Source organism: Ahaetulla prasina, chromosome 5 (genome assembly GCF_028640845.1).
Source record: "Ahaetulla prasina isolate Xishuangbanna chromosome 5, ASM2864084v1, whole genome shotgun sequence".
NCBI lineage: Eukaryota > Metazoa > Chordata > Lepidosauria > Squamata > Colubridae > Ahaetulla > Ahaetulla prasina.
The window spans coordinates 11,722,456-11,736,026 of NC_080543.1; the positions used below are offsets into that span (position 1 = coordinate 11,722,456).

The 13,571-nt window shown below is 43.2% G+C and overlaps 1 protein-coding gene across 1 annotated transcript in view; it reads left to right on the top strand.

The window, feature by feature from the left end:
• LOC131200056 (ras-related protein Rab-38-like) overlaps positions 1-9,783 on the top strand; it is a 77,962-nt gene extending 68,179 nt beyond the window's left edge. Inside the window, exon 2 of the mRNA XM_058186393.1 lies at positions 9,743-9,783. Coding sequence (XP_058042376.1) covers positions 9,743-9,768 — 26 coding nt within the window. The 3' untranslated portion in view covers positions 9,769-9,783. The remainder of the gene's footprint in view (positions 1-9,742) is intronic.
• Positions 9,784-13,571: the final 3,788 nt, after the last annotated feature.

Here is a 13,571-nt window from a genome sequence, read left to right on the forward strand (position 1 = left end):
ACAGTTTCTGGAGGCAAGCTGTTCCGCCGATTAATTGTTCTCGCGGTCAGGAAATTTCTCCTTCGGTTTTTTTGTTTTTGTTTACATTTATATCCCGCCCTTCTCCGAAGGCTCAGGGCGGCTTACAGTGTATAAGGCAATAGTCTCATTCTATTTGTATATTTTTTACAAAGTCAACTTATTGCCCTCCCAACAATCTGGATCCTCATTTTACCTACCTTATAAAGGATGGAAGGCTGAGTCAACCTTGGGCCGGGCTTGAACCTGCAGTAATTGCAGGCTACTGTGTTCTAATAACAGGCTTCTTAACAGCCTGAGCTATTCCGGCCCAAGAGAGAGGTTGGCTCTCTCTTGAATGATCTTTTATCTATCACTTCTTGTCCTGCCCTCAGGTGCTTTGGAGAATAGGTCGACCCATTCTTCTCTGTGACAGCTCCTCAAGTATTGGAAAACTGCTATCATGTCACCCCATGTCTCTCGTTCTTCTTTGACCTGCTCCCCAGTGCTTCTTAGTTGCTTCTTAGACTGGCTAACAAAGAAGTCAATGTCTTTCTTCTTGAATATGGACCCATCTAAGCTGATGGTAAGCCATTCTACCAGGGGTGAAATCCAGCAGGTTCTGACAGGTTCTGGAGAACCAGTAGTGGAAATTTTGAGTAGTTTGGAGAATCAGCAAATAGTACCTCTGGCTGGCCCCAGAGTGGGGTGGGAATGGAAATTTAGCAATATCCTTCCCCTGGAGTGGGGTGGGAATGGAGATTTTGCAGTATCCTTCCCCTGCCACGCCCACCAAGCCACACCCACCAAGTCACTACCACCAAGAACTGGTAGTAAAAAAAATAATGATTTTCACCACTGCATTTTACTAAGTACCGTATTTTTTCAGAGTATAAGACGCACCGGAGTATAAAATGCGCCTTAGTTTTTGGGGAGGAAAATAAGAAAAAAGCTGATTGGCAGGTGGATTGGCCTCCCGGAATACCCCCAATCAGCTGTTCCCAGAGGTGAATTTTAGCAACAGGTTCCTTAGTTAACATAACATAACATAACAATAGAGTTGGAAGGGACCTTGGAGGCCTTCTAGTCCAACCCCCTGCCTAGGCAGGAACCCTACACCATCTCAGTCAGATGGTTATCCAACATTTTCTTAAAAATTTCCAGTGTTGGAGCATTCACAACTTCTGCAGGCAAGTCGTTCCACTTATTAATTGTTCTAACTGTCAGGAAATTTCTCCTTAGTTCTAAGTTGCTTCTTTCTTTGATCAGTTTCCACCCATTGCTTCTTGTTCTACCCTCAGGTGCTTTGGAGAATAGTTTGACTCCCTCTTCTTTGTGGCAACCCCTGAGATATTGGAACACAGCTATCATGTCTCCCCTAGTCCTTCTTTTTATTAAACTAGACATACCCAGTTCCTGCAACCATTCTTCATATGTTTTAGCCTCCAGTCCTCTAATCATCTTTGTTGCTCTTCTCTGCACTCTTTCTAGAGTCTCAACATCTTTTTTACATCGTGGAGACCAAAACTGGATGCAATATTCCAAGTGTGGCCTTACCAAGGCATTATAAAGTGGTACTAACACTTCAAGTGATCTCGATCTATCCCTCTGTTTATGCAGCCCAGAACTGTGTTGGCTTTTTTAGCAGCTGCTGCACACTGCTGGCTCATATCTAAATGGTTATCCACTAGGACTCCAAGATCCAAGTTGTGAGCTCTGTGCCTTGCTTTTTTTTGCTTTTTTTTACCTGCCTCTGAAATTCTCTGAATTGCCTCTGAAATTCTGTTTCAGAACAAACTTTTTTCTGTCTCTGAAAGCCTCCGAAACAGCTTCAGAAAAAAAGCCTCTGAACCTCTGTTTGGGAGCTTTTTTTTCTGAAGCTCCTTTTCTGGTGTTGTTGCTTTTTTCAGTCTCTGAAACTTCCATTTGAGAAGCTGAGCAGGACTACACACCCAGATTTTCACACTCTTTTTTGGTGGGGGAAAGATGCGTCTTATACTCCAAAAAATACGGTTATTGTTTTCACTATCAGGAAATTTTTCCTTAGTTCTTGGTTGGATTTTTTTTTAATGATCTTCCATCTGTTACTTCTTGTCCTGTCCTCAAGTGCTTGGGAGAACCTTGCCGGTGGTAAATGCCATTTGTAAAACATCTTGTTTTATCAACATCATCATTTTTTTAACAACCCCATAATCCCTTGCAGAGTGGAGTCTGGGCAACTGAATGGAGCTAGCAGAGTGTTTAATGGCCAGATGCCCTTCCTGTCACCAATGCGGAGTTTTGTTCAGCAGATATATTCTCACTGTGCCCAGAGAGAGAACTATCTGCCTCTACCTAGGATCGAACTCACAGCCTCCTGGTTGTGAGGCGAGAGCTCTACCTCTAGGCCAGTGGTGGGATTCAAGTAATTTAACAACCGGTTCTCTGCCCTAATGATTTCTTCCAACAACCAGTTTGCCAAACTGATCAGATAGTTAACAACCGGTTCTCCCGAAGTGGTGCGAACTGGCTGAATCCCACCACTGCTCTAGGCCACCGCACCACTCCATACGGTAGCTTTTATGCTGTATCCTAATTGAAATTCTACCCACTACTGTCCAATGATATTACATAAATGTAAGTCCTAGAAGTAAACCAAGGTCATTTTTGTGTGTCTGATGCATGAAACAATCTTATTTGAAATGTCACACTGATTAGGAATGTGTCAGAGAGAGCACCTGTTCTTCTTTCCTAGTGTCATATACTGCATTAGACCTTCTCCTCACTGTCAAACAGACTTTGTCAACAGGAGGGAAACCATCACCGAGCGAGGAAATAAGCATTTGCAAGCTCTCTGTTATCGGAGAAGCATTTGAAAATGGGTAAAATTATTTTTTTATTTATTTTGTCACACAGTATATATAAGCATAAGCATGAAATAACTATACAATATATAAGCATATATATATATAAGTATGAGTATGTAATAACTATACTAATTGGATATAACAAAAGGAAACAATAGGACAGGAACGGTAGGCACGCTTGTGCTCTTATGCACGCCCCTTACAGACCTCTTAGGAAAGGGGTGAGGTCAATGGTAGATAGTTTTTGGTTAAAGCTTTGGGGATTTTGGGAAGAGACCACAGAGTCAAGTAGTGTATTCCAAGTATTAACAACTCTGTTACTGAAGTCATCTTTTCTGCAATCAAGATTGGAGCGGTTCACATTAAGCTTAAATCTATTGTGTGCTCGTGTATTATTGCAATTGAAGCTGAAGTAGTCTTTGACAGGAAAGACATTGTAATAGATGATTCTATGAGTTAAACTCAGGTCATGTCAAAGGCGGCGGAGTTCTAAATTTTCTAAACCCAGGATTTCAAGTCTGGTGGCATAAGGTATTTTGTTGTGATCAGAGGAGTGGAGAACTCTTCTTGTAAAGTATTTCTGGACACGTTCAATTGTATTGATGTCAGAAATGTGGTATGGGTTCCAGACAGTCGAGCTGTATTCACGAATTGGTCTAGCAAATGTTTTATATGCTCTGGTTAGTAGTGTAGTGTTTTTGGAGAAGAAGCTACGCAAGATTAGGTTTACAACTCTTAAAGCCTTTTTTTGCGATGTAGTTGCAGTGGGCTTTGGCCCTTAGATCATATGATATGAAAACTCCAAGGTTTTTTTAGTACAGGTAGTCCTTGACTTACCACCATTCGTTTAGTGACCATTCAAAGTTACGATGACTTAGGACCACCTTTCACACATCGGACTGTGGCAACATCTCCATGGTTGCTGCAACCTTGCAGGCATTTGTTGAGCCAAAATTTCCACTGCTAAGCAAGACAGTGGCTAAGTGAGCCTTGCCTCATTTTACAACCTATTTGCCACAGCTGTGAAGTGAATCACTGCAGTTATTAAGTTAGTAACATGATTGTTAAGTGAATCTGCCTTCCCTATTGACTTTGCTTGTTCAGAAGGTTGCAAGAAAAATTGTTTCAACTCCTACCCTCAAAACGACGCTATAGAGCATTGCATACCAGAACAACTAGACACAAGAACAGTTTTTTCCCGAAGGCCATCACTCTGCTAAACAAATAATTCCCTCAACACTGTCAAACTATTTACTGAATCTGCACTACTATTAATCTTCTCATAGTTCCCATCACCAATCTCTTTCCACTTATGACTGTATGACTGTAACTTTGTTGCTGGCAATCCTTACGATTTATATTGATATATTGACCATCAATTGTGTTGTAAATATTATACCTTGATGAACATATCTTTTCTTTTATGTACACTGAGAGCATATGCACCAAGACAAATTCCTTGTGTGTCCAATCACACTTGGCCAATAAAAAATTCTATTCTATTCTATTCTATTCTATTCTATTCTATTCTATTCTATTCTATTCTATTCTATTCTAAAAATGTTTAGAAGAAATGTCAGAGTCTCAGTCTATTCAGAAGGCATCCCACCATTATCGCTTATAAAATTAGCCTCTTCAGCAGTTCATACAGGATTAAGTCTTCACCTTAGCAATTTGAGACTGGTGCTGAAATTTAATAAATGAAATGAAACATAAAACAATAGCAGTAGCACTTAGGAATAGCACTTAGACTTATATACCGCTTCATAGTACTTTACGGCCCTCTCTAAGTGGTTTATTGCCCCCAACAATCTGGGTCCTCATTTTACCAACCTCAGAAAGGTGGAAGGTTGTGTCAACCTTGAGCTGGTCAGGATCGAACTTCTGGCAGTGGGCAGAATTGGCCTGCGATCCTGCAATTCTAACCACTGCGCTTCCATAAATAAACTTGCCTTGCAGTGACACAGTGCTGCTTTTGACATTTGCCCAACTTGTTTTGACTTCAGGAGATGCTTCTAGTTACCGTATTTTTCAGACTATAAGAGGCACCTCTTTCCCCCCTAAAAGTGGGTGAAAGTTTAGGTGCATCTTATAGACTGAATATGGGCATTTTTGGGCTCCCAAGCCCATGATACGTCGTCTTTTCGCCCTCCCCAGCCTCAAGAAGCACTCTGCAGGCCAAAAATGGGTCCGTTTTTGGCAAAAATGGACACATTTTTGGTGAAAATGGGCTGTGTGGAGCACTGCAGAGTGCTTCCGGAGACCTTGGAGGGCGAAAATCTGACGTGTGGAGGCCAAAAACTATTTTTTTTCTTGTTTTCCTCCTGTAAATTTAGGTGTGCCTTATAATCCCATGCATCAGAAAAATATGGTAGATCAGTCTTCTCTCAGGAAATTTCCTTCTCACGTGCCACACTTATGATGTTAGGTGTTTTATGAGCACCTGTTGGCACAGTGGTTAAAGTGCAGTGTTGCAGGCTAATTCTGCCAACTGCCAGCAGTTCAATCCTGATCAGCTCAAGGCTGGCTTCCATCCTTCTGAGGTTGATAAAATGAGGATCCAAATTGTTGGAGGCAATATGCCAGTCTTGCTTACATTGTAAACCTCCCAGAGAGTGCTGTAAAGCACTATGGGGTGGTATATACGTAAGCCTAAATGCCATTGCTATGCTATCCCCCAAAATGGAAGGAAACTTTCTGTCTCTCACTTATGCTTGCCAAGTCTAGTAGAGTTGGAAGATTGGCAGCTAGTAAGGGAAATATTTGGGGGCAGGTAGTTCTAGTTCAAAATAAGTAGGTGGACAGGGAAAATCTTCTAGATTTCTGCAGTTATCAACACACAAAGGAATCTGTCTGTCTGTCTGTCTGTCTCCTTCCCTCTCCCTCCCTCTCTGTCTCTCTCTTTGTCTCTGTCTCTGTCTCTGCCTGTCTCTCTGTCTCTCTGTCTCTCTGTCTCTGTTTCTCTTTCTCTCTTTCTCTCTCTCTTTCTCTCTATATATATCTGTCTCTCTTTCTCTGTGTCTCTCTGTCTCCCTCTGTCTCTCTCTGTCTCTCTGTTTCTCTCTCTTTCTCTTTCTCTGTCTCTGTCTCTGTCTCGCTCTCTGTCTCTCTGTCTCTCTCTGTCATTCTGTCACTCTGTCTCTGTCTCTCTCTGTGTGTCTCCCTCTGTCTCTCTCTCTTGCTGTCCCTATCTTGCTCTCTGTCTCTTTCTGTCTCTCTGTCTTGCTGTCTCTGTCTCACTGTCTCTCTCTGTCTCTCTGTCACTCTCTCTCTCTGTGTGTGTGTGTCTCTGCCTTGCTGTCTCTGTCTCTCTGTCTCTCTCTCTGTCTCCCTCTCTCTTTCTCTTTCTCTGTCTCCCTCTCTCTGTCTCAGTCTTGCTGTCTCGCTGTCTCTCTGTCTCTCTGTCTCTCTCTCTCTCTCTCTGTCTCTCTGTCTCTCTCTGTCTCTCTCTCTCTGTCTCTCTCTCTCTGTCTCTCTCTGTCTCACTCTCTCTCTAGTCTCTCTCTCTGTCTCTCTCTGTCTCTCTCTCTGTCTCTGTCATTGTCTCGCTGTCTTACTCTTTGTCTCGCTGTCTCTCTCGGTCGCTCTGACTCTGTTTCTTTCTCTGTCTCTGTCTCTGTCTCTGTCTCGCTGTCTTGCTCTTTGTCTCTCTGTCTCTCTCTGTCGCTCTGTCTCTGTCTCTGTCTCTGTCTTGCTCTCTGTCTCTCTGTCTCTCACTCTGTATGTGATCTGAATATTAAAATGCCCAGGAAACCATAATTCTATTTGTAGTTATGTCTTTTTACTACTAAACCATGATCATAAACGAAGGTTTCTCCGACACCTTCTTTTTCTTGCTCATGATCTCTCCCCAGACCCATTATTGCCGAACCTTAAAAGCAGTTTTCTGAGCATCTAAAAACTCTTAATCGTGCTGCCAAACGAAACCTGTGGTTTGGTAGTAATTGAGATAATATCCTATACTTTAACAATTTTTGCATAACGCTTCAAAGTTAAATCAAAGCAATTTCAGAAACATCTGTTTCTATAACCAATTTCCCAGCTGAAACTGAAATCTTAATTAGGCATAATTGAGAGAAACACGTAAGCAATGTAGCATTTTATTAATGCGTGCAAAGTGGTTTCCCCCCCAAATTGTGGTCTGCAATGCGTTAATCCATATGCCAAGGTCTCTCTCTCTCTTTCTTGTACTCAATATTGAATGATGAAGTATAGAAGGAGCAAAGGTGTGTGGGGAGCAAACTACAGCACAGTACATGTATTCCTTAATGTCTATGGAGATTCTCAGTCATCCAGGTCATGGATTGATTGATTGATTGATTGATTGATTGATTTATCACAACAGTATATATAAACATAAGCATGAAATAACTATACGAATTGGATACAATCAAAGGGAACACTAGGACAGGAACTGTAGGCACGCTGGTACTCTTATGCACGCCCCTTACAGACCTCTTAGGAATGGGGTGAGGTCAACAGTAGATAGTCTTTGGTTAAAGGTTTGGGGATTTTGGGAAGAGACCACAGAGTCAGGTAGTGCATTCCAGGCATTAACAACTCTGTTACTGAAGTCATATTTTCTGCAATCAAGATTGCAGAAAAGGTTCACTTTAAGTTTAAATCTATTGTGTGCTCGTGTATTGTTGCGGTTGAAGCTGAAGTAGTCTTCAACAGGAAGGACATTGTAATAGATGATTCTATGAGTTAAACTCAGGTCGTGCCAAAGGCGGCATAGTTCTAAATTTTCTAAACCCAGGATTTCAAGTCTGGTGGCATAAGGTATTTTGTTGTGATCAGAGGAGTGGTGAACTCTTCTTGTAAAATATTTCTGAACACGCTCAATTGTATTAATGTCCGAAATGAGGTGTGGGTTCCAGACAGTCGAGCTGTATTCAAGAATTGGTCTAGCAAATGTTTTGTATGCTCTGTTAGTAGTGTAATCTTTCTGGAGAAGAAGCTTTGGTTGTCCCAAAGGTGCTTTCTTCAAGAGGCATTGTTGGCACTCTCTCTCCCCGCCTGTCTCTCCCTCTGGCTCTTTCATTGTTGTGACTCCGGCTCCTGAGTCTGGCCTCCTGGAGGAAGATGACTCTGAGAGTGAGGGGAAGGAGCCGAAAAGGCCTCCCTCTCCAGGTCCCTCCTTTCTGGCTATGCCTCAGGTGCCAGCTGAAGGCCAGGAAGAAGGCATGTCAGAGCCCCCACCGACAGAGAGCGAGGAGGATCAATCCTGGTTTGATCCCAGACAGCATCAGAAGGGGAAGCATGCGCAGTAAAGAAAGAGGTGTAGCAGGCCCAGAGAGTGCTGAGTCACTGAGCCACACCCCACAGGGGATAAAAGCGGGTGGAGTTGCTCTGTAGCCCCTGTGACGGACAAAAACTGCAAAGCATGAATTTTGGATTGGTTGTTTTTGAGTTAAGGCCTGGACTGTGTGAAGGAATTATTCTGTGAACTCTTGGCTGCCCCGGCAACTGCCTACGGACAAGTGACTCCAATCTCTGCCAGTGATAAGGAACTTGGTAGGCATTTGAACTGTAGCTGCCAAGTCTTTTATCCACAAAGGAAATTCAGGTTGGTTGTAGAATAAATGACTATTAGACACTCGCTCCTGCGCTCTTTGATGTGAGGTGGGGAGGGGGACAGAACATTCACTCTGTCTGTCTGTCTGTCTCTCCCTTTTCCTGTCTCTGTCCATTTCACTCTCTCACTCTCTCCCCCCCTCTCCCTCTGTCATTTTCACTCTGTCTGTCTGTCTGTCTTTCTATCTCTCCCTCTGTCTTTTTCACTCTCTCCCTCCCTCTCTCTGTCTCTGTCTCTCTTTCACTCTGTATCTCCCTCTCCCTGTTTCTCTCTCTCTCTCTTTTGCTCTGTCTGTCTGTCTGGGTCTGTCTGTCTCTCTTTCTCCCACTCTGTCATTTTTGCTCTGTCTGTCTGTCTCTCCCTCTGTCTCTTTCTCTCTGTCTGTCTATCTGTCTATCTGTCTGTCTGTCTTTCTCTCTGTCCCTCTCTGTCCCTCTCCTTCTCTCGCTCTCTGTGTCTCTCTCTCTCCCTGTCTGTGTGCAGCTGTCTGAAATGTTTTCATAAACTACATTCTTGGCTTGGGCTCAAGTCTTGTTCATCCCGTTTGTTACCTTGGTGGAGATCTTCCCTCTGACCTTCAAAGCCATCCTCTTTACTCCCTGCATTTTGTGTGTGCAATTCTGAAACTGTGTTAAGAATAGATGGATCCCAGCACCTGAATCTCTTTTCCAAGGCCTTTGTGGCTCCTCTGTCAAATGCTAATCTGTGGCATATTACTTGACAGCCAGTTCCTTTACCGTCAATAGCTGATTCCAAGAGCCAGAAGCTGTCTACCACTTCAGTATCTTCATTGTCAGTTCTAAAGTTGATTGCTCTAGCTGGTGTCATTAGTTTCTCGGTGAGCCCTTCCTAAGCGTTCCAATTATTCTCACTCCTGCCTCGCTTCTGACTGCATTCAGTAACCATCCTTCAACCCCATCACCATTCGAAGCATTCCATAACTCAAGTTTATTCCTTTTACAATATGCTTTTGCTAAATCAATAAATATTCTAACATTCCTACATTCCTCAAGGATAAACTAAAAATCTGGTATGTGCATCCATGCTCACATTGCAATTTCCAAATTATCCCACTGTCACCTTTCCTACCCTTGAAATCAGAATTCTGCCCAATGCATTTCCTTGAATATTAAACAAACAGTCTCGGAATTGTTGCATTTGTGTTTCCTGGTTGTTGTTTTTCTGTATGCAGTACAAAGGAGCAAGAACTTCATTTCCTCAGTCATTGGGCATATGCTATCTCTATTCCAATACTCAACATAGTAGTATACAGCCATTACCCAAACAAGCCACATGAATATTTTATCATTTTGTTTTTCAGCTATGCTCTTATTTTCTGATATATAGAACATAAAACATAGAATGGTAAAGTTGGGAAGGATCTTGGAAGTCTTTTCATCCAACCCACTGCTTGAGCGGGAGATCCTATACCTGTTGTGCCTCGCCCGCCCTCCTCTCCTCAGCCGGGCCCCTCCCATCTCCTGCTATCTGAGCCAGAGACTGATAGAGAAGAAGAATGGCCTGGCATGCCTCCAGCCCCCAGCCCTGGCACCGTGCCCGGACAGACTGAGCAAACAAACTTCCCTAAAGCGTGTGAGCACGAAGCCAGCCACGAGCTAGAATTGCCGGCAGCTGAGCAGGAGGACGAAAAATGGACAGATCCCTGCTTCTGGAGAATGGAGAGGTGACGTCAGCAAAAGGAAGGGAGGGGCAGGCCTGGATAAGTGCTGAGTCATGGAGCCATACCCCATGGCCTATATAAAGGATCTGCTTTTTGGCATTCCTTGAGTCAGGCAAAGTCTCATCTGGTTGCTGAAGTCACACCTTGGATTCCTGCCTGCCCTGAGAACTCTGACAGGAATTTGGCAAAGCTGCAGAGGCTTCGTGGCCACGCTTGATACAGACTTCCCAGACCCGGCTGTCAGAGGAGGAATGGGACACAACATCACCTGTCAACCCACCCCACCATCTTCCCAGAGTCTTTATGCCACCCGGCGAATGAGTCGGCATTCGGGACTCAGGACCCTGGACAGCACCTGCTAAGTGGGGAGTTGGTTTGAGTTTTTAAAAGATAGATTCGGGTTAACACCCCCAACCAATGAAGACTCCAAGGTCAGCAGTTTCTCAAAGTTCCATTTTATGAAAGATGTCATATTGGCACATCTGGGGAAAATCCGAATCTGAAAGCTTCCAGGTTTTCCCCACCCAAAGAAAAGTTGAAGTCCCTTCCCGCTGCACCCACTTGTCCATCACATGGTCCAATCTATCCACCATCCCAACTGGAGATGCCTCCCAGTCATGCCACTCCAGGTGCAGGCTGAATGTCCTTGACTCTCTGAGAAAAGAATGGTGTTATGGCTAAATACTTCTACCAACTCCATGCAAACCCTCCTCCCAATTTCCCACAAAGTGTAGCAGCCCTGAAGAGCCAAAAGAAAAGAGGGCCTCCAGGGCTGACAATACCCTTTCAGATAAATGGTTGTCCAATCTCTTTTTTGAAAGCCTTCAGTGATGCTTACCTCTCACAAGGCTATATCCCATGGTCACCCACAGCTGCTGGAGTGGAGTGACCTCTACAACCCGCAAAATTGCTCCGTTGGCGAATGTGATTGATGACACACCATGGGGGGGAAACAGGGTCACAATTGGGGTGTAAATTACATAGGGTCAGAGTTGGTTTCACTTGGAATATGCCGACATGAAGCTTCTAATAAATAACTGCATTTCTTTTGAAGCTTGGCTCGAGGCTCATGATTTAATTAGGGCATCAGACAGAACCCTGACACAAAGTCAATGGGGAAACCAGATTCACTTAACAACCATGTTAGTAACTTAACCAGGGCAGTGATTCCCTTTACAGTTGTCGCGAGGAACGTCATACAATGGGGCAAAACTCACTTAACAGATGTCTCGCTCAGCAACAGATATTTGTGGACTCTATTGCGGTTGTAAATCAAGGATTACCTTTATTGTTACCACTGGGGAGGCCAACGATTTAATTTTTGCTAAGAGTTTATTTATTGCAAGTGCAACAAAATAATCTTCCACTGGAAATCCAGATTTCCCATATAACAGATGGCGGAATCAGCGCCCTGATACATATCTACAGCTCTCCCAATTGTCAGCTGTGAACTCCAGACGAGAAATTATTCTCAATAAATAATTTTTTATTTCCATTTTTCAACATCGTATTTATGTACAAACTATTATCCATCATTAATCATTAATTTTTATTTATTACTAATTCAGGCCTGCCCGATTGCCACTTCCTTTCTTCACAACCTCCCTCTCTACCCTCTACTACTTTCACATTCTTCATCTCCTTCACTTTACTACTTCCTCTCCTCCTTCTCCACTCCTCCCTTCTTCCACCCTATCTAACCCTCTTATTCCCCTTCTCCTTCTCTACACTTTCCTATCTACTTTCTTCCCTCCTTCTACTCCTCTCTCCTTTTCTTCCCGAAATGGCAGTCGAGCATCCCCAATATCATTTTAAATTTTTTAATTTCATATCTTCAAAAATTACTGTACATTAATAATCAGTCCATGTATCACTTGTTGATTCATTTCCCCCCCCCTCCTCCCCCTTCCCCCCCCCCCCAGACTTCCCAGAGCAAATACCGGGTATTATAACCAACAATCACAAGCTAAAGTATACAAAATATACATAACCTCCCACCTTAAAAAAATTTAAAACTATAGATCCCCTCACAATAAAAATAAAAAAGATAGGAAAGAATAATAAAAAGAAAAGAAAAGAAACAATACCAACTTCACATATTGCTTCTTCTTACAGTCCATTTTTTAAAATTAATCCATCTTCTCAAATTCAATTTTTTTCTTTTCCCACTTGTATATTCCTTCAAATTTCATAAGTCCATTTCTCAAATTACAGTCCATCTTCTCGAACTCAAATTTTTATCACTTATATATTTCTTCAATTGCCATAACATACATATACATATCTACAGTTCTCTCAATTGTCAGCTGTGAACTCCAGACGAGAAATTATTCTCCAGTTCTCCTCTTTGTCTAGTTAGGCTGCTGTGAGGCCACTCTTTGGCCAGCTTCCTTTCTTGTAACAAAATATATCATTTTTATCCTCTTTCCTGGAAGTGATTGTATTGTGATGCCTCTATCTGCAGAGAGAGCTCAAAGAGGAATGGAATTACTTAGAGATGAGCGAGACCGCGGGACATGAAATCTTTACAAAATGTTATAATGCACCTACCTAAACTGAGACAGCCTTCTATAATCCAGTGTGTTGTAAGTGCCAGCAAGAGGTTGGGTGGGGGAAAGACAGGGCAAAGGTCACTGCATGTGTTATGATGTCACGTGGACAACAACCTTGTGACACAGCGAGGAAAATACATCTAAACCTGGATTTGTTTTCCATTTCCATACGTAAAAGAGAAGAGTAAAAGGATGGAACTGTTCTCTTTTAGATATGGCCAGGGTGAAAATCAGTTCATCTCTTGGCCTAATCCCAAAGAGACTCAAATTGACCCTCCCTATCCTAGAACCCCACCCCACCCCCGCAATCTCATCAAATTAAAGAATAGAAGTCCCATCGCCAGTTGACACCACAGCCCAAAAGCAGCCCTAGCAAGGGAATTGCAACCTAGAGAAACCCAACCTTCCATCCTCCATCAGCGGATGACTTTGACATTCCATCTCCTTCGCAAGGAAGTTCTTCAGCTCTGCGGTCCTCCTGAAACGTCCATTTTGCCCAACAATAGAACTTCCTTCCTTTCCTCCCTCCATCTTCTTTTTCCTTCCTTCCTTCCTTCCTTCCTTCCTCCCTCCCTCCCTCCCTCCCTCCCTCTTCTTTTTACTTTCTTCCTTGCTTCTGTCCTTCCTTTTCCCCCTTCATCTTCTTTTTCCTTCCTTCCTTCCTTCCTTCTTTCCTTCCTTCCCTCTTTCCTTCCTTCTTTCCTTCCTCTCTCCTTCTCTTCCTCCCTTCCTCTCTCTTTTTCCTTTCTTTCTTCCTTCCTTCCTCCCTCCCTCTTCTTTTTCCTTCCTTCCTCCCTCTTCTTTTTCCTCCCTCCCTCCCTCCCGCTCTCTTTTTCCTTTCTTCCTTCCTTGCTTGCTTCTGTCCTTCATTCTTCCCTCCCTCTTCTTTTTCCTTCCTTCTTTCCTCTCTCCCTCCC